The sequence below is a fragment of the Eschrichtius robustus genome, chromosome 8, assembly GCF_028021215.1.
Source record: "Eschrichtius robustus isolate mEscRob2 chromosome 8, mEscRob2.pri, whole genome shotgun sequence".
Taxonomy (NCBI): Eukaryota; Metazoa; Chordata; class Mammalia; order Artiodactyla; family Eschrichtiidae; genus Eschrichtius; species Eschrichtius robustus.
Genome location: NC_090831.1, coordinates 106112503 through 106131104, shown reverse-complemented (window position 1 = coordinate 106131104; position 18602 = coordinate 106112503). Strand labels below are relative to the sequence as shown.

Below are 18602 nucleotides of genomic sequence, written 5' to 3'. Positions count from 1 at the left end.
AATCAATGAGAACAAGCACAAATACCAACACGATACTGTTTCTGTGAAAAGTCACGAAGACATAATACTGGGAGAGGGTGCAGAAGAGCAAACAGGATGACAAGAATGTGCAAAGTTGAAAGAAAAAAGAAAAGAGTCTCTCTTTGGAAATTCTGTGCCATGAACTGTGAGACAAGCAGTCGGGCCCTTGAACAGGAGTGCCAGGCTTTTTCCAGGGCGCGCTGGGAAATCGCAGCCTTGAGTCTCCTTTCCGTGGTGCCCCCTCAGCTTGCCGCAGATTAGAGTCCAGATAAATGTAGAGCTCCTCGAGAAATCACTGATATTCTCTGAGCACCTTTAAAAAACAGAACTCAAACACGCTTGGATGTGTGTATGAATGAGTCACTTTGCTTTAATCAGATCCACTGTTCACTGAAATCTGAAAGGAAGTAAGATTAGAAAGCCTGGATCATTTCCAGGGGCTCAGAGAGCAAACGTGCTGATCTGCTGGGATGAGCACCTTCCCAGGGGCGTCCAGGCAGGGCTAGAGACCACCGCCCTAAGTGCTACTTCCAGGGTCCCTCACCTCTGGAAACATCTGGGGCTGACAGAACCCCCAAAGCTACTATAATGATATCTTTTGAACTAAAAAGACCCACCAGCTTGACACTTGGCCTGAACTTGGAATAGAGCGCTGGAAAGCAGGAGATCGCCCAGGAAAGCCAGGATGTACGGCCGTAACAGCCCATCCTCCAAATTGCGGCAGTATCCATGGTTGTTGCCAGGGAACAAGTTCAGTGACCCGTAAGAAAAAAATTTTTAAAGTATATTCTGTATGAGGTGGAAAAAATTATTTTTCACTGTTTATAGATGTGAGGGGCAATTTGGCAAAAGTCTTCTGATTCTAAAACTACACTGACAGCAAGTGAGGCAATAATGTTAACAATTCAACAAAGGTAACGGAAAGATTTTTGCACAGTTCTTGTAACATTTCTGTAAATTTAAAATTATAACACAATAAAATGTTATGAGTATTATTTTAAAAAACCCAACAACTTCTGATGCTTAAGTGCTAGATATCCGGGGACATTTAATCACCATGATCAAGACACTGTGAAATATGCATCAGATCTAACAGTCCAGGGAAGCTTGGCAGGCATCTCCTCAGAGGAAAGCCCTTTGTCTATCTCCAGTATTAACAGTTTTATGCATTATCTGTCAAAACTCTGCTACTTGAGGTAGTCAGTTTAACCCTTTCATCTCCATATGAGAAAGGAGGGTTCCTTGGAGGTCAGTAAGTACTGCTGCCCCTCTAACCTGTTCTCTCTGAGCTCTACTGAAGAATCACCAGGACTAGGCAAGTAGCTCGGCCTTTTATTAGTAAAGCAGCTGAATAATTTATAAGGGTTGCATAGGGCCCATTAGATGTGCCAGAGCAGTAATAACTGGCTTAGGACTTTGCTTACTCAGGGCTAAAGTTTAATTTGTCCATAAACGCCCCTGCTCATAAACCCATCCCACAGGTCTGACCTGCTCTCTCTCTCCTCCCCAGTCACATGTCCTAGCCATGCTCTCAGCTCAGGTGTGTTCCTATTGGGGCCAAGAAACAAATCCAAACTCTCAAACAACAACTAAAATCTCATATCCACATTACTGCATTTCCTAAAGAGGGCCACCACCATCCCCTTCTTAAGCTTTGCTTTTGGTCATCCCAGAAGAAAGGTGGCATCTGGTTGATTCCTAGCCAACAAGAGAGCACAGGCAGATGAAATGAATGGACGGAAGACTGGAAAAACAGAAGAGGCAAGACCTTCAAGTACATTCAGTGTCAAGTTGCGCAACACGTTCTAAACGACAGCACAAAGGATAAGATCAAGAAAATGTGCTCTGCTCTTTATTTAGGAAGTTAACTTTCCTAGGCCTCGGTTTTCTCATCTATGAAATGGGGATTGTAATGGTATCCACCTAACAGCCGTGGTAAGGATTAAATGAGTTAATTCACAGCGTATAATACTCATTAAGGTTATTATTATTATTAGAGATTCAAATCTCGAGAGAAACCTAATCCGATCCCCTCACTCTTTGAAAAAGTCCAAGGCCCAGAGAGGTTATGTGACTTTGAGGGGCAGTTTTAAGCCTCAGTCCAGTTCTCCAGACAGGGACCCAGTTTGGTACTCTGTTTTCCATTTTAGGGCTGCTGTGGCTCTAGCACTCATTCTCCATGGTAATAGTGTTGTTATTTTGTTTTCAGAATTTCCAGATAAGCTAACAAGTGTTAGCCCAGAACCAGTGTGCATCCATTCATTCATCCAAGAACTGTCCAGTGAATGCTGACTCCAGATTAGGCGCTGTTCTAGGCACTAGTACAGGGGTTCTGCAGCCATAAGACAAGGTCCCTGCCTTCAAACATCTTACACTCTGGTGATACAAAGAGTCACAAAAACAGACAAATAAGTAAACTAGAAAATTTCAGACAGTGGCAAGTAGACAAAATTAAAAGGTGACACGCGAGAACCACGGCAGAGGTTAGAGTTGCGAGGGTGCAAGTCTCTTAAAAGAGGTCATTCATGACAGTTTCTTTGCAGTTTAATCTCTAAGGAGATGGCACTGTAACACCAGTTTCAGCATATGCATACGTGAATATGCATGACTGTGTGTGATATGAAGGAATCATACAAAGTGGCACAAACCCCTAAAAATTTCACTCTTGGGCAATCACATCAGAAATAAACATACCACCCATCAATGACTTTATCAAAACAGACCTTTTCTGGCCACTCTGGTACAGATGCGTGGGTTAAGGCAAAAGGACACCAGAGTAATGGAAGTGGGGATCACGTGTCTCTTTCAGGTGAAGTTCATTTTTCTGGCCTCGGGAGGTTGGATTCTTAGCTCCTTGGCATCTGCGCGATGTGCCACGAAATTCCTGCCCCAAGAACCAGTTCAGGGGATCAAAGAGCTATTCTTACTGTCTCAGTTCAGGCCAATGGAGGGAGGGAATGGCGGTAGAGGCAGGCCACTCACCCCTCCATTCAGCACCCTCCTCCACAACGGGGCCATTGAGCGGGCGCCACAATCAGGGGCTGAGAAGAAAAGGCCGAAGGAAAGCATACAGAGTCCCCGCGCACAGACACGTCATTCATCACCAGGCAAGTGCCAATATCTGGGAACAGCCATCTCAATTTCTGCAAATCCTCCAACCTGCAACAGCTGCTGGCGACTCTGGAGGGTAGCGCTGCTGCCGCCGGTGCCAATCCCCAGCCCTGTCCAGGAGCCAAGTCCACATTACTTAGGTTAGAGACATGCTGGCTGCAGAGAGCGGTGACAATGGACTTCACAGCTTATAAAGCAGCTCACACAAAGGGCTCCCGTGTATTTCAAAAAGCACTTCAGAGAGCTGGTGAGAGAAGCTATCTGCACAAACGCATTCAAGCAGTTTATTCCTAACCCACTTAGTTCAAGGTCTCTGTCAGAACCCGTGGACAGAGCGGAGGAAGGTGCAGGGAACTGCGAGGGTGCTGGATGGCTCAGCAGCTGGGGGCGCTCAGGCGGTCAACCCCATCCCCCTCCTCTGGAGCCCCAGCAGGCTGGGAAGTGATGGGCAGCAAGCAGTCCTTCACCTGATAACAGATGTCATGAAAACATGAAAGAGTCTGCGGGATTCCTTGGGTCTTTAGTGAGCTGTTTGTCTCAACTGTTTCCACCAGCATCCTCATGTAGCATTTACAAATGAGACTCTGAACACTCTGAGTACCATCTAGATGCCCGCCACCATACAACCACAACCCCAAGGAACCTTCATCTGCCCCGTACTATCACTGTGACGCCAGCCACTGGATCTCATGCTTTGCTCATTACTCCAAACACTTCAGGGACCCGCTCATCTCCTCCATGCCATCTATACTTGCCTTGTTAGACTCAGTTTCTGGAGAACAATTTTGCCAGGTAACAGGAACAGAGATCAAAAGAAACTAGAGACTAGGGAAAAATAAGTAAACAAACACATAAACACTGAGGCTCCCGTGTTTGGAGGCCAGAGCTCATGGAAGCCACTGAAGGACACGTCTCACAGAGTACACCAGACATGAAACACAAACCATCCTCATGGAAGAAAAGAAATACAGAGGTAGGTAACAATTCTTAATGAAGTCTGTCGTGCCCATTGACCTTTCAAACTTTTAAACTTCTTCTGAAAAGCTGATGGGCAAGACAGAGTGGATAAAGAATTGTTACCTACCTCTGTATTTATTACCTAGAATGCACATCTATTTTCCACTGTGACTTCCCTGGATTTTTCATGATGTGTTTTAAAAGCCAGAATTCACCAAGAGGAAGGGTCCCTGTGACAGACCTCAGAGAACCACCATTTGTTACCACAAAGAAAGAGCACAATGATGTGAATGCACAGCTATCTACCAGAGCTTTACTTCCGGCCCTCAACCTGCTGCCGGAAACCAGCCAAACCCTGGCTGAGGCAGAGCTGGGCACGCCCCAGCCTAGGAGGCTCCATTCCCAGGTCCACAGTCCGTGACTGGGCACTTCTGACTCGGTTCTTATGATCTAGGCGGCGGAGTTTCCGTGTGCCAAGAGGAAGAGTGCCCCGAAGAGAACTTAACTACTGGCATTTATTTAAGTATGTGCTGTACTGTGGTGTAATCCAAATGTTTCTTGTCGAAAAGAAGCTCCTTAAAGGCACATACTATCTCCCTCTCTTTCCCCTTGCAGCGCCAAGCAATAACAGGTGTTAAAAAATAACCTCTGACTATTCAACTATAGGAGAGAGGGGTGTGAGCCTGAATAGAAGCGAAAACAAGTATCTGTTACCACGTCTCCCCACCCACCAAGCTGTGGGGAAGAAATTCCCTCCTCTCTAGTCAAAGCAGACTGCTCATCAGGCAAATCACGTGAGAGGGAAAGAGGCCACTCCATGCACTAGGCCTCTTTTGATATGAAGGGTTGGTCTGTCATCAGCACATCCTAATCAGCAGTACTCACAAATAAGGCTAAACTTAGGGAATTCTTAAATTCTTTTCCATCAGACAGTGAGAATCAAGAGTAAAAAAGAAATAATTTGTTGAAGAAGAGACTAAAATACCTCAGGGCCCTAGAGGAGTTATTTCTGCAGTCCCTGCACATACGACATCATTCATGAAGAAGGCAGTGGTACAAATATAGCATAAATGTCGTCTGCTCTAGCTTGTAATTTAAAATGCAAATGCTAATGAGCGAACTGGTATATCAGTAGAGTTAATAACCGCATGCCTAGCACAGGGGCTGCATCCAAAACACACACAGAGAAGAGACAGACACCATGTTCCAATTTAAAAATAAAAACACCCAAATTAACCCTAGAAAAATCACTAGCAGATGTACAAGCTCAGGAAGAGGAGGCACACCAGGGCAGGGAAATGGGAACTTCTCCACCCGCCGTAGACTAACTAACTGGTCCATTTAAATATCTTCCTTCATATAGTGAAGGTAAGCATGGGAGTTACTAGGGTTTATTCAGGACTGCTAATTGTAAAGCATGAGTATAATAAGGAAAATTACAGGGAATCCAAAAAGCTTAGACAGAAAGCTTCTCCAAAGCCCATTTAGAAGCCTGTAAGTCAACTTTGCAGGGAGCTGTATGCCCAGAAATCAAAGGCCGCTGAATAGAGACATAGATTCTCATTTATTTTATCATAGGCAAAGGACGGTTTAAAAAAACCCTGAAAACAGGGGCTTCCCTGGTGGCGCGGTGGTTAAGAATCCGCCTGCCAATGCAGGGGACACGGGTTCGAGCCCTGGTCCGGGAAGACCCCATATGCCGCGGAGCAACTAAGCCCATGCACCACAACCACTGAGCCTGCGCTCTAGAGCCCACGAGCCACAACTACTGAAGCCCACGCGCCTAGAGCCCGTGCTCCGCAACAAGAGAAGCCACTGCAATGAGAAGCCCGCGCACCGCAACGAAGAGTAGCCCCCGCTCACCGCAACTAGAGAAAGCCCATGTGCAGCCATGGAAGACCCAACGCAGCCAATAAATAAATAATTAAATAAATAAACCTATTTAAAAAAAAAAGGAAAAAAACCCTGAAAACATACAAGGCCTGGATTAAGTGGGTAATTTAAATAAACGGGGAAAAGCTCTAATGATGAAAAACCACGACTGAGAATGCGGTTGTGTCTCAGACGCCTTCCAAATATGAAAGGAACTTCCGTGAATTGTTCTTGCTCCTACAAGGTCTGTGCTTGGCAGCCCTACATCAGGATCTGGGACCGATCCCATGGCACTGAGACCGAGCACAGCTCCTTGGGCTTCCTCAGAGCGCATCATGATGTGACCAGTGGTCCTATCCAGTTCCTTAAGTGGAAACCCATGGCGCCCCTCAGGGGCAACAGGAGAGTGTGCTTGGGCTAGCTGCCCACACTGGACACCACGTGTTCTAATGCCCACGTCAGTGCTGTTACATAAAGGGCCAGGAAGAGACTCTGGCAAATCCATTCCATTAGTTTGGGGAAGCCTCAGGAAAACTTTCTGAAAGGAACCCAAGGTGTGCAAAGACCCGGGGCTTAGGGGCAAAGACACTTTTCAATGATGAAGAACTTTTTTGCTTTTTAAAATCCAGTCATGGGCTTCCCTGGTGGCGCAGTGGTTAAGAATCTGCCTGCCAATGCAGGGGACACGGGTTCGAGCCCCGGTCCAGGAAGATCCCACATGCCGTGGAGCAACAAAGCCCACGGGCCACAACCACTGAGCCTGCGCTCTAGAGCTCCCAGGCCACAGCTACTGAGCCTGCGAGCCACAACTACTGAAGCCTGTGCACCTAGAGCCCATGCTCCGCAATAAGAGAAGCCACCGCAATGAGAAGCCCACGCACCGCAACGAAGACCCAACACAGCCAAAAATAAATAAATCTATTAAAAAAAATAAAAAAAAAATAAAATCCAGTCTTATCTCTGTTTGAAAGGGGAATGTGAGAGGTGGTTCCCATAGCAACCAAGATTAAGTCTTATGGGCACAGTGCACACTGTTCACCCCAGGGCTGCCCATCACCAGATTTCTAAGCATTTCCCTTTAATTTCAAATTACCACACCATTTACACTCCCTCTCCTGCATCCAGGACATGCCATTTCCTACTCTTAGGCTGGCCAAATAGACACCCCCTCAGGGTGGGGAAGTGGTGAGTAGCCCAGTCGTGGATGCTGCTGCTTGCCACCATTCCTACTAAACGGCTGGTGGAAAATGCCAGTAGGCTGACAAGATGGCACTGAAATAGTCACACTGAGATTTATTTTTCTGGGGACGCCACAAGAATGGGATTAGAACCGCGGCATCAGGGCACAACCAGAGACAGGTGCTGGTATTGGAAAGACTGCAGCAAAGAACAGCCATCAGAGCTCTGTCAGCTTTCCATTCCTTCCCCCCATGCCCACCAGGCGGAAGGCAGCCTAAATAACCTTTAACAGACTCAGAAAGAACCTTAGAGTAGGAGGGGAGGAGAAGGAATGGAAAAAGGAAGCCTTGGGGAAAAACTCACAGGTCTGACCCTCTTGTACCACTCTACTGGCTCTCATAAGCACTGCAGAGAACAGGCCTGATACCTCTGCAGGATATTTCCCCCTTATCTCATTGATGTCAGAACTCGGGAGCAGCAAGAGTAAAAGGCGGAAGTCAGAGGACTTAGGATGCAAGGGTGCTTTTCACTTACCTTTGACCTATCCACCCAGAGGCAACCAATGGGCCTATCCAGAAACTGAGGATAAATCAACATCTTTCTTTTCTTGGCACGGGAAGCCCAACTGAGATGGTGAGGGCAGAACATCCCAAATGGGAGGCTGTGCCACCCCTCAGGCTGACTCCGCAGAAGGTAGGGCCACCACTAGGACTCCCTCCTCCTCAGTTGCTGGAGTCTCTGGACTGACTGGCTGGGAACTGTCATATGGGCCTTGCTGCTTCCCTCACCTCTAGGTCCCAGCATCACACCAAGATAAGCAGGCCAGTCTAATGGAAATAATTAACTAGGAAGCGGGAGAGCAAGAACGCATCTTTAAGTGTTCTAGCTCCAAGGTCTGTGGCTGCCATTAAACCATGCTGAACAAATCTTATTTGTATTGATGTCTTTATTACTCTGTCTCAATCAAAAAAAAAAAATTGAAATGACTACTGAAAAAAATTGAATCCTTGCCTCTTTTACCCTGAGACACTCGACTGTGTCCTGTACGTCTCCTTTGATGCCTCTACTAGTCCTTGGGTACCGGCCTTCCTAGGTCTCTTACCACCCACGTCACTGTCTTCTGATCCTTCTGCAGTTTGCTGATGTCCTCCCTAAAAGTGTGGTCTTCAGATGGAACACCACACTCCAGGCCTGAATTGACACGGCTGAGTCAGCACTTGGCTCTATCCCTCTCTGGATATTGTACTTCTGGGTTATGAATCAGGATTGCCTTAGCCTTTTTGACAGTATCGCAGAAGAATAATTTTATAAAAGGCTAGGAATTGTTTCTCCTCCCCTTAATACTTCTTACAAATATTTTTTTTCTTCATGTCTATATATCCTGTACTTCGGTAGATACAAGTACTTTGCTTGAAGGCTGGCACCGTATCTTACACATTTCAATATTCTTAGCAAAGTGCCCAGTGGATATAAAAAAATTATTAAATAGCCATGTGACTGAGTGACCCACAAACATGAGGAGGCTCATTCTGGGGATGATTCACGATCTAAAGATGGAAGATAATCAGGCTGCAATCGTAGGCTTGCACTTCCATCCACGTGACCATGGGTGATGGTCTGCCTGCAGAGACGGGGAGCTAAGGGCAGAGCGCTGAATGTTCCATGGCGGGAGAGCCAAGAAGGAGATTTACACGACCAGACAAAAGCAGAGGGAAAAATGATTGATGAGTCCATCCATTTCTTTACGCGACTCTTTCTGAGAGCTAATAATACAGGCAAAGTTGTTTTGCCTAAATGAATCGCACCCAGCTTGCCAAAAGAAAATGTTCCAGATCTTCTTGGATGCTCAAATACCATCTCCCTTGGGAAGTCTTTTCTATTCCTCAATTGATTGTTCTTTCCTCTGCATTCTCATGGTATGATGCCTATACTTTTCATAGCTCCATTTTGTTTTTCCCTGTTAAAGTTTTTCATATGGCTGTCTCAACTATTAGACTAAAAGACATTCAAGAAAGCAGAAATTATCTGATTAGTTTAAGCATCATCCACAAGCTATCAGAGACTGTGTTTCTTTTAGTGGGCTTATAAAAATCTTGGCCTCATTAAAAAAGTCTCCCCAAACCTGCTTATTGTGCTAATATTTTCTGACAAGTGACCCTAGAGGACCTTCTGACATGAATATAATTCGTATAATTCACAATGATACCTTTAAAAGTGAACAACTAGAGCAGCCCTAGAAAAGTTTCACGTCAAGCTGCCCATTTCCAGTAATAGGACCCAACTGGAAGCAAGTAGGAGGGAGAGACAGACCAAATGGGCAAGTCCCAAGAGAAAGAATACTCCACTTTACAAATATCCATTAAGTTGCAATTCAATTAAAGTATCTGAAAAGAATTCATAAGTATCAGCAGACCCTGTAACTGCTTAATTAAGGATAGAAGCCCAGCAAACACAACTACAATAGCAGCCTGATTCATTAGCACCTCTGTGATAGCAGAATGGGATTTCTCACTTAAACATACATTGGCGTTAATTCTGTTAATTTGGTTAGGCACTGGTAATCAATGGGGATCCACCATTCCTGGGGCCAGGAGATGAGGACGATATTCCTGTTCACCTTCCCTCTCCTCTCTCATTAAAGTTCTTGGTCTACTGAAACAGGCAGTTGATATTCCTATTAGGATTGGCTGGAGAAGAGACATTACAGAGACAGAAGGAAATGAGGTACTTTGTTCAAAGGCATTCAGGGTGGAAGGACACACAGCCAACCCTTTAGCTCATCGTGCACACACCCGCCACCATTTATCAAACCCCAGACATCTAGGACCTCTCCTCATTGCCTCCCTTGTCATAAGGCAGCTTCAAGAGGGGACTTGTAATCAAAGAGGAAAAAAATTGAAAAATGCCGAAGGGCAGGCAAAGAAAAGTCTCATTTTCTAGTCTTGTTTCATATGACTAGGTAACTGGTTAATTATAAGTCACCTGCTGCGATCCACACGGAAACCCCCTGCCAGGTGACTGCTGCATTCTAGATGGTTTGTACCGTGAGTTCCACCCCACGTGACCGACATCCACTCCCCACCATGCCAAACCTGTCTCGGTCCACAATTCCTCGCGCTTATTGCTGTCCCACTGGTAAGAACAAACACGGATATATGTAAATGGGGTAGGCTCAGTGAGTTAGAAGACTCCAAATATCTGACACAAGACTCCTTAGATTACTTTACACTGAAACCTCAAATTATTACCCTCTTCTCATTCAGGCACTTGGTTTACAGGCACTAACTTGATACCTGCTATGCTTAGCCAACAGGACAACTTTCTGAACTGTGCCCTCAGCATGACCCAAGTAGCCCAGAGCTAAGAAAGTAATGCAAAATAAGGCAACATAATATAGAGGTCACAGCAATAAGGCACACACTCCAGGCCCACTTGTGCTTTGAAATAAAAATGTGAATCATGGGCCAAGCAATCTGCAAATATGTGCCTCCGTATCCCTTTAGACGAGATACTAAGTAAAAGGTGACACACAGGACAAGTGAAAATGAACTAAAAATAAAGACTGAAGGTAAACTGCTTTTGTTCTAAGAGAAGGAAATGTATGGAGCTCACTAAATGCCAGATGAGGAAAAAGGATGCTTTTAAACAAGTGTGGGGGGCCTGAGGAATGTTGACCTTTCTGTTAACTCAGGACAAGAACTGCCTGTGACTGCCTCTGATACTGAAATAAGTGCACACAGGAGGAGGCCACAGCAGCAGGCGGGGGGACCTTGAACCGTCTCAGTTCTGAGGCGGTAAGGTCACCTGCTCACCGGCTGAACCTAAGCCAGGTGCTCAGAGGACTGAAGGGCAAGAGCTCTCAGGAGGCGCTGGCCTGTTAGCTACAGCTGACTTTGCCCAGCCCCACCTGCTATCCCATCTGACCAAGCAATCATTCCACATGCAGGGGTGCAGGAACCATGACGGAGAGGCCAGCTGGCTCGGGCCAAATGCCACTCCCTATCAAGCTGCGGGGCCGTCTGCCCAAAAAAGGCCACGTAAAAACGGAAAGTGTCCACCCCACCTTGAAATCCAGAGGGCTCTCCAAAAGGCTGGGAGCAATGGTACCAGCACATACGGGATTGCTGAACAATTATCTTGACTTTCCCCTTGAGAATCACAACCCTAACGTCATTTCCAGCAGACATCAATTTTACAGGGTGCAGGGCACATTCCACAGAGAGCTGCCAAGCTGTGCCATGAGGACCACCTTCCAGGTGAGCAGCTGCACGGTGTAAGCATCGTGTCTGTCTACGCTGACGTTCAGCTTTGTGGTTGGTCCCGGATGACCGAGGGACCCTTCTCTCTAGGATCCTCCAGCCATGTTCTCCATCGCATTCATTCTGTCTCCGCAGGGTCACCGCCCTAGCAATCATTTACTTGTATCCTTTCTGAGTTCCTGTTCAGACCAGTGCTTCTCAAGTTCCTGATAACTTCTCACTTCATCTCTTTTATATCCTCATCAGCCAAGGAGACTTTGTTGAGTTTTACAGTCTATAACTGGCACTCTGAAGACAATAGGTATACTGAACAGCTTTTCCAAGTATCCATGCCACGTTCTGTGCCAATCCTAAGAATTAGTTATAAAAGTACTCAAGATGCTGACATCCTCAGAATGTTCCCTTGACCCTTTAGCATTCACTTTTCTGTACTCCTTTTTCCATTCTATTAGATTGCTGTGAAGAGCAGTCTATTTTAAATTCTGTTCCTTACTGCCCACATTTACTCCCCAATCATACTGACAAAGATCATCTGTGACTTAGCAACTAATCAATAGTATAAAATCACTCCATAGTTTTTAACTACTTGATCTTTTAAGGTAAAACCCGACACTGCTGACTCCTTGGAATTCTTCTCTCCCTTGGCTTCCTGAAGATGCTCTCTGAGGATTCTCCATCTAATCCTCTGACCACCAACTAACTACCTGTCCCAAGAACCTACTCTGAGTGTCGCCCTTGCTGGTGGACATCAAAATCTTCCCAATAACTCAAGCCTTGGACCTGTTTACTTTCTTTCCCGTACTCAATGTCATCCCCCATCCTTGACCAAAAAACCTCAGTCATTCCCTGAATTAGGAAGTCTTCCTCTTAAATAGTCTTCCAATCTCTCCTCTCCTCCATCACCAGATTTCGGGCCTCTATCCCTCTCGCTTCTTAACCACTCTCCCGGCCTCCAGCCTCACGTATGCCAATGTATCTACCAAAATAAACTTTCTTAACACAAGTGTGAGCATGGCACGCCCCTGATACCTTGAGCGCCTCTGAGGGTCCACAGTATATTCCACAGAAGACTAGCTTCCATCTGTGTTTCCAGCCTCACCCCACTCTTCACTCTTTATACCCCACCAATACCAAAGGATTCATGGTTTCCTGGACACATCAGAATGTATCATACCTCTACATCTTTGTACCTGCTGGTACCTCTATCTAGAATATTCCTCTCTTCCTCCCCTCCCATCCTGTCCTTACAACATTGCAAACTCCTATTTGTCCTTTAAAACACAGCTCAGATACACAATCCCTGATCTCCACCTAACCAACCATTCTCTCCTCTGTGCTACTTCTGTGCATTGTAAATAATTCTATTTTCTCACCTAACACCCAACACTACAGTTTGTTCGTGTATCTGTCTTCCCTCTAGAGCTTAAGACCTAGGACTGTGTCTTACCGGGATGCAGAGTTCCTTGCTCCAGACTCAAAGAGGAAAGCCAGTAGCTTTTCTTTTAGTGAGCATTTTGCTTAGTCAGGAGGAGGCTAGGACAGCTCCTAGCTCCTTCTCTTGATTTATTTGAATTAATGGGGAGGTCAAAGTCTCCGTGGTAGAGCCACAGGTACGTGCACACATACTGCACAACTGTGCCATTCCATACAGTTAAGTGAAAGCTCTAGTTATGAATTCACTAAGTCTTTGTGAGAAGAACAGGAAGGAAACATTTATTGATGATCTACTTTATGGCAGGCTTGCTCTAAACCTTTATACATCCTGAAAGGCAAGAAACTTTCTCCAGTTAACTGATGTGTAAACTAACGTTTGAAGAGTCAAAACAAAAAACAAAAAAACCCAAAAAACAAACGTCCCTAAAGTCCCCTGCTTGTACAGAGCAGAGCCATGATTGAAACCGAGGCCAGCTTTCTTTTCCAACTTTTCAATGTCCTGTACCCCTGCCAGGTTTCTAAAGAAATCAGAAGATGCATAATACAACTGCATAGGGTACGGCAGGAGAAAAATGTAAAAGCTTATATTTTTATCAGGAATTTGCTTCTGTAATCTATCTTTCACCGTGTAAGTTAACTCAAGCAATGCCTTTTGAATTGCTAAGCTTAGAATAATGCCAAGTACACAGAGGAACTGGCTGATGCCGAGCTGAGTGGTCAGGCTGCTTGTGTTTCAGAAGGTACCACCAGAAGGGTTCTGCAGGAAAACTCCAGGCAAGACAGGTTTAAAGCTCTGAGCCGGCTCCATTCAGGTGGTTTTAAGTTTGGAAGCCAGAACTTCAATGTTTTCTTTCCCCTATAGATCTGCAGCCAAGCTTCCAGGAAAGAATAATACTGTTTCTCTTTCACACCTCTGGGATAAAGCTCTGCCAAAAGGATGCTTTTGTTTTGCAGGCAGAGAGCAAAGAATGAGTTGAATATATACCTCAAACCCTGTAACAAGAATTCACTGCTAAGAAACTCCTCTGCTACAGAAATCTTAAGAAAAAGGGCACAAATGGCTCCATGAAAGGACTCACACACACTGCCACTCTGCCCCTCAGTTTACTTACAACTCATACTCGCAGACACGAAAGCACAGCCCTCCGGTGAGGTATGGACTTCTTGCGGCCTTTCTTCTCTAGAGCTGCCCCTGAGCTGCAGAAAGCCTGCAGAGCTGGGCAGTGATCAGTAACCTCTTAAGGGAGCTCAGGAGCCTCACGGAGCAGCGAGGGCCAGGCAGCAACAGTGAGCTTCACGGCCTTGTGCTCGGTGAGTGACCAATCGCACTTAACAATCCACGTAGTTGGGGCCTGAGGGAGACCCTTATGGGGAAGAAACCATCAGTGCCTTCGAGGAGAGCAAGGCTGAGGCGATCTGGCAGGGGATGGCAAACACGGCCCCCAGTTCTCTTCCCCCATGGCAAATTCTACCCCAGGATTCAACAGAAGTAGTGCTGAGGCAACAGGCTGGCCTCAGAGGAGGTGGCGTACAGTGGGTAAACACAATGGAATACAATCTTTGGGAGTGTATATCGGGGTGGGGTGACCCTCTCCCTCAAAGACCACAGCTGTGAAATACTGATGGAAATAAATAACTCTCTTGTCTGCCGGCAGGGAAGAAATGAAACTGTCTGCTCCTTGAATGCACACATGTAAATTTCTCAAAGGGCACAGTTCACACATAGACTTGCTGGCTTGTGAAATGTTACTAGATAAGACAGGATAAGAAAGATGGACAGTCAGTCAGCAAAGGAAAGGAGGAAGGCTCGCCCTGGCCTGGCACCCTTAGTGCAAGAGGGAAATACCAGGGACGCAGGGGCCTGTGAAGGTAATGGCAAATCTGGGGTTTCATAAAGGATTTGGATCCTGATGACACTTGAAAAGAATAAAAGAGCACAAGTGGCACTGCCGGTGGCGCTACAAGGGCAGAGTGTCTCGGCGCCTCTGTGGCCTTGCCCGTGACTAACACAGCAGGGCGGTCCATCCCAAAGGGGCGACACCAACCGTGAGCACTCCATCATTAACGCTTTCCTATGTCTGGAATTCCCTTCACTCAGGCTGTGTGAGGATACGGGCTGTCTTGTTAGCTGTCCTGCACTCCTACGTCCTGGTGGTTGGCGGGAATGAGAAGCAGGACAGGACCAGTGCTGGGTCTGCAGTAACAGCGGGATCAAACCTAGGAACTCTGTGTTCACGTCTCAGTTAGAGGTTGAAGCACCTACATGGGCTCCAAGTCCTGTAGAAAGGAGGGCATGTGACCTCCAGGGATGACTTCCGAGCCCCAAGAAGAATTTTCAGAACAACACATAACACAGAAGACTTACCTGCAAGCAAGAAGGTGATAAGGCAAGTTTCCTTTGGCAAATACAGCTTGAGACGAGACCCACTGAACACGTACTCCACCACGGCTTCAGAACGACCTGCCCGCTGAAGGAAGGGCAGAAACTGCTTTGCTTTTTGGGTGTCCTGGGGGAGAAAATAAGAATCGTTAGAAAAGTAATGGAATCTAGGTAAATGTTTCTTTCTCTCTGGTCTAGGGCAAAAAGTCTGGCAGACCACAGGAAGCTGGGAGAAAATCCCTAGCATATCAGACATTTCTGAAACCAGGACAAAAACAAGATACCCATGTGACTTTCATAGGAGAAATATAATCAAAAGCTTCCAGAACATTCTGACTCTCTTCTCCCCTCTGTTCAATTACTAAAGTGGATATAAAAGTTAGGACGGTGCCCTGCAATGAGAATTTCACTCCTTCTCTGGAATAGGAAAAAGAGCTCTTCTTCCTTCTACATAAAATTGAGGGGAGAAGACCAATACTCACCTTCTTTGGAGATTAATCTAACCTTTAATTTTCATTAAAAAAACCCCAAACAAACGAACAAAAAAAACCTGTGACACCCGGCTCCTGATACAGCCCCTAAAGCCCTTTCCCAGGAAACCCAAAACAGTTCATCTTCAAACTTTAATAGGCTATGTTTTCCTAACAAGGAGGAGAGCGCAGCCCCTTCTTTGGGCACCAATTCTGCAAGCCCTGCTCTCCATGCTTTTGAGGGATGAGCCAGGACCTGGGGCACACTGCTCCTGCTCCCAGCCTGGGAAATCTGCAACAGCAGGATGTGAACCACAGGGACCAGTTAAGTACTGCATCATGTCAGCGCAAATAATTATAGAAACAATAAAAACACATGAAACCGCACAGGGCTTTTTAAACTTTTTTCACGCATCAACACAAACTGCATGCATTCTACCCTCAAGAGTACCAAATCGTGGACCTTCTGAACCTCAGAGCTCTCAGCTTTGGAGGAGGTAAGAGCCATCAAGTCCTTTCAGTCTCTCAAGCTAATTAAACAGATGATAGAGTAAGCAAGCATCAAAGTATCACACGGCACGTGCTGGGGGAATAGTCACTGGATGAATCACTGGGTGAATTTCGGAGGTTTTCAGCGCAGCCAGCCCACTGGCAAACTCCCTCTGAGGACAGCAAGCTCTGCACACTTTCCTGACTCGGATGACATACGCTGTCTGCACTCGCCAAGCTCTTCCTTCCTAACTCAGAGCAGCAGAGCTATTGTACCTAAATTAATGCACATTAGATAATGAAAATTTAACAAGCCATCAAGCATCCGAGAGTCTTCACAGCAGCCAAAGGGGCTCCTCTCATTCAGAAAGCAGTGAGGTAGGCTGGGATGAAAACAATATTTATAGTAATGAGATTCATCCTTCCCTTCAAACAGATTCCCAGAGAAAAGGAGAGACAGTCATCCATTCTCAGTGTTTCTAAGGGCACATTGGTAAAAGGTAAGGTAACAATGAGCTTTAGTGGGTTGGAAACTCCCCCAATGAACACTTAAGCAAATATACATTCTACTATCCACACACAGTGGGAAAAAGCCTTTCTGGCAGTTGGCTGAAGTCCAGAACAGCCAAGCAAGACAAATGCTCCATGGGAAAGAAGGCACTACCTGATTAAAATCCTCTTGCCATACTAGAATAAATCTGGGACATTACTCCTGAGCTGAGCCAATAAGTCAACAATTATCAAATTGATTATCACAAATCATTAGGCAACTTAAGGTCTCTAAAGAGAAGGCCTTCCCTCAAGACCGCAGTAATCTATATCTTTCAGAAATAGACATTTGCTCATCACTGTCTCTTGGACGTATTTACCTGAGAAAAAGATGCTTACAGGAATAAAACAGCACACGCACAGGTACACCTTTAATGTTAATACTAAAAAAGGAAGTTGCAGCAGATTCTCCTATTTTGCTAAATGATTACTTAGTTTATCAAGAGACATACTTACTGAGAGAATCAAGGAGAAACGAAGGGGCCCTACTATTAGCTATGTAAGACACACAGACAGACAGCCAGACAGACAGATAGATAAAAATAAACCAATGGATGTTCCTCACTCTTCCTAAGTCTCAACCTACAACTTAGTCCTATTCCAGAAATACATGGGAGGACAGCAAAGAGAACGTGACATGCCATCGATTATGACAAAGATTAGAAGTGAAAGCCAACGGTGACAATCGAAGGCATGAAAACAAATTTTAAAAGCCCACCACAATTGGCCATGTCTCTTTCCAGAGGCAAAACCGTAAGATAAGACGTGGAGCTCCCCATCCTCTTGAGGCAAATGCTCCAAAGGCATGGAGCAGGTGATATGCCCGTGGACCACCCGTTAAAGGAAAAGATGGAAATCTTGTCCAAGGTGGTAGAGTTTTAGAAATAAAAAATCCTTATAAAGCCAATTAAATTGAATGTAATCACCAAAAGATGTCAACTCTTTCAAATCTCAGTCACGGGCAGACAACGGTGTCCGTCTTTCCTTGTCATCTCAAGCTGTTCCTTTGCTTGGCAAATTCCTTTTCAATACAAAAATTCTCGAAACCTTTAATATTTGTTTCAGTGGCTCAAATGAAAAGACTGGCAAGGCAGATTGATAAGTTTCCTAAGGTGATGTAGCCGTAAGTCATTCTCTGCTAATTTAGCTATAGAAATTTTTTTTTTTTTTTTTAGGAATTTTGATTATTAGAAAATGGACTAAATGCTATGGCTAAATGACTTGCCTTCCAAAGAGCCTGTGAAAGTACAGCAACGTGCTAGATTCCAATACTCATTTCTAAGGTTACAGCTACAGGTAAATAAGAGAAAGCATGACTATGAGAACCAGTATAAGAGAGTCCAGTTTAGGCCCTACTGAGGGGTTGAAGATGCCAGGTGGTTCTCAAGGGCAGCCAAGTGATCAAGTTCAAAGGATGTCATTAACACGACATTTAAAATTTTCTTCCAATAATGCAAAGCAGGACCTTCTAAGACTTAGTGAAGTGACAGATTTCCTTATAACTCGAAACATTTTTAAAAATAAAGATTAAAGGCCTCAAATTTAAAGAGAGAACAACATTGAGACTTAGGATGCTCACTTCAAGGTAAGACTGTTAAATATCAAATATTTCTGCTTAGAAGTCTAGTTGCAAAGTCCCTCATCCTCAGGTTTTCTATGTTGTGGCTGGTTTACATGAGGTCTGGGAATCTATTTGCCATAGTTGTCATAGTTGAGTTACACAGTCTCAAGGCTTTGAGAATCCACGTAGATAAATTAGCTATAGTTTTCTGTTTTCTGTACTAACATTCCCCTCCACTGGTGTATATAATCAAGAAGTAACTGCAGTGCTGAGCAGATAAATCTTCTTTGTTGCACTGGCAGTTTTCACATTACCTGGGC

The 18602-nt window shown here is 45.3% G+C and overlaps 1 protein-coding gene across 1 annotated transcript in view; it reads right to left on the bottom strand.

The window, feature by feature from the left end:
- SND1 (staphylococcal nuclease and tudor domain containing 1) overlaps positions 1-18602 on the bottom strand; it is a 432660-nt gene that overhangs the window by 130835 nt on the left and 283223 nt on the right. The window contains exon 15 of the mRNA XM_068549395.1: positions 15199-15340. Coding sequence (XP_068405496.1) covers positions 15199-15340 — 142 coding nt within the window. The remainder of the gene's footprint in view (positions 1-15198; positions 15341-18602) is intronic.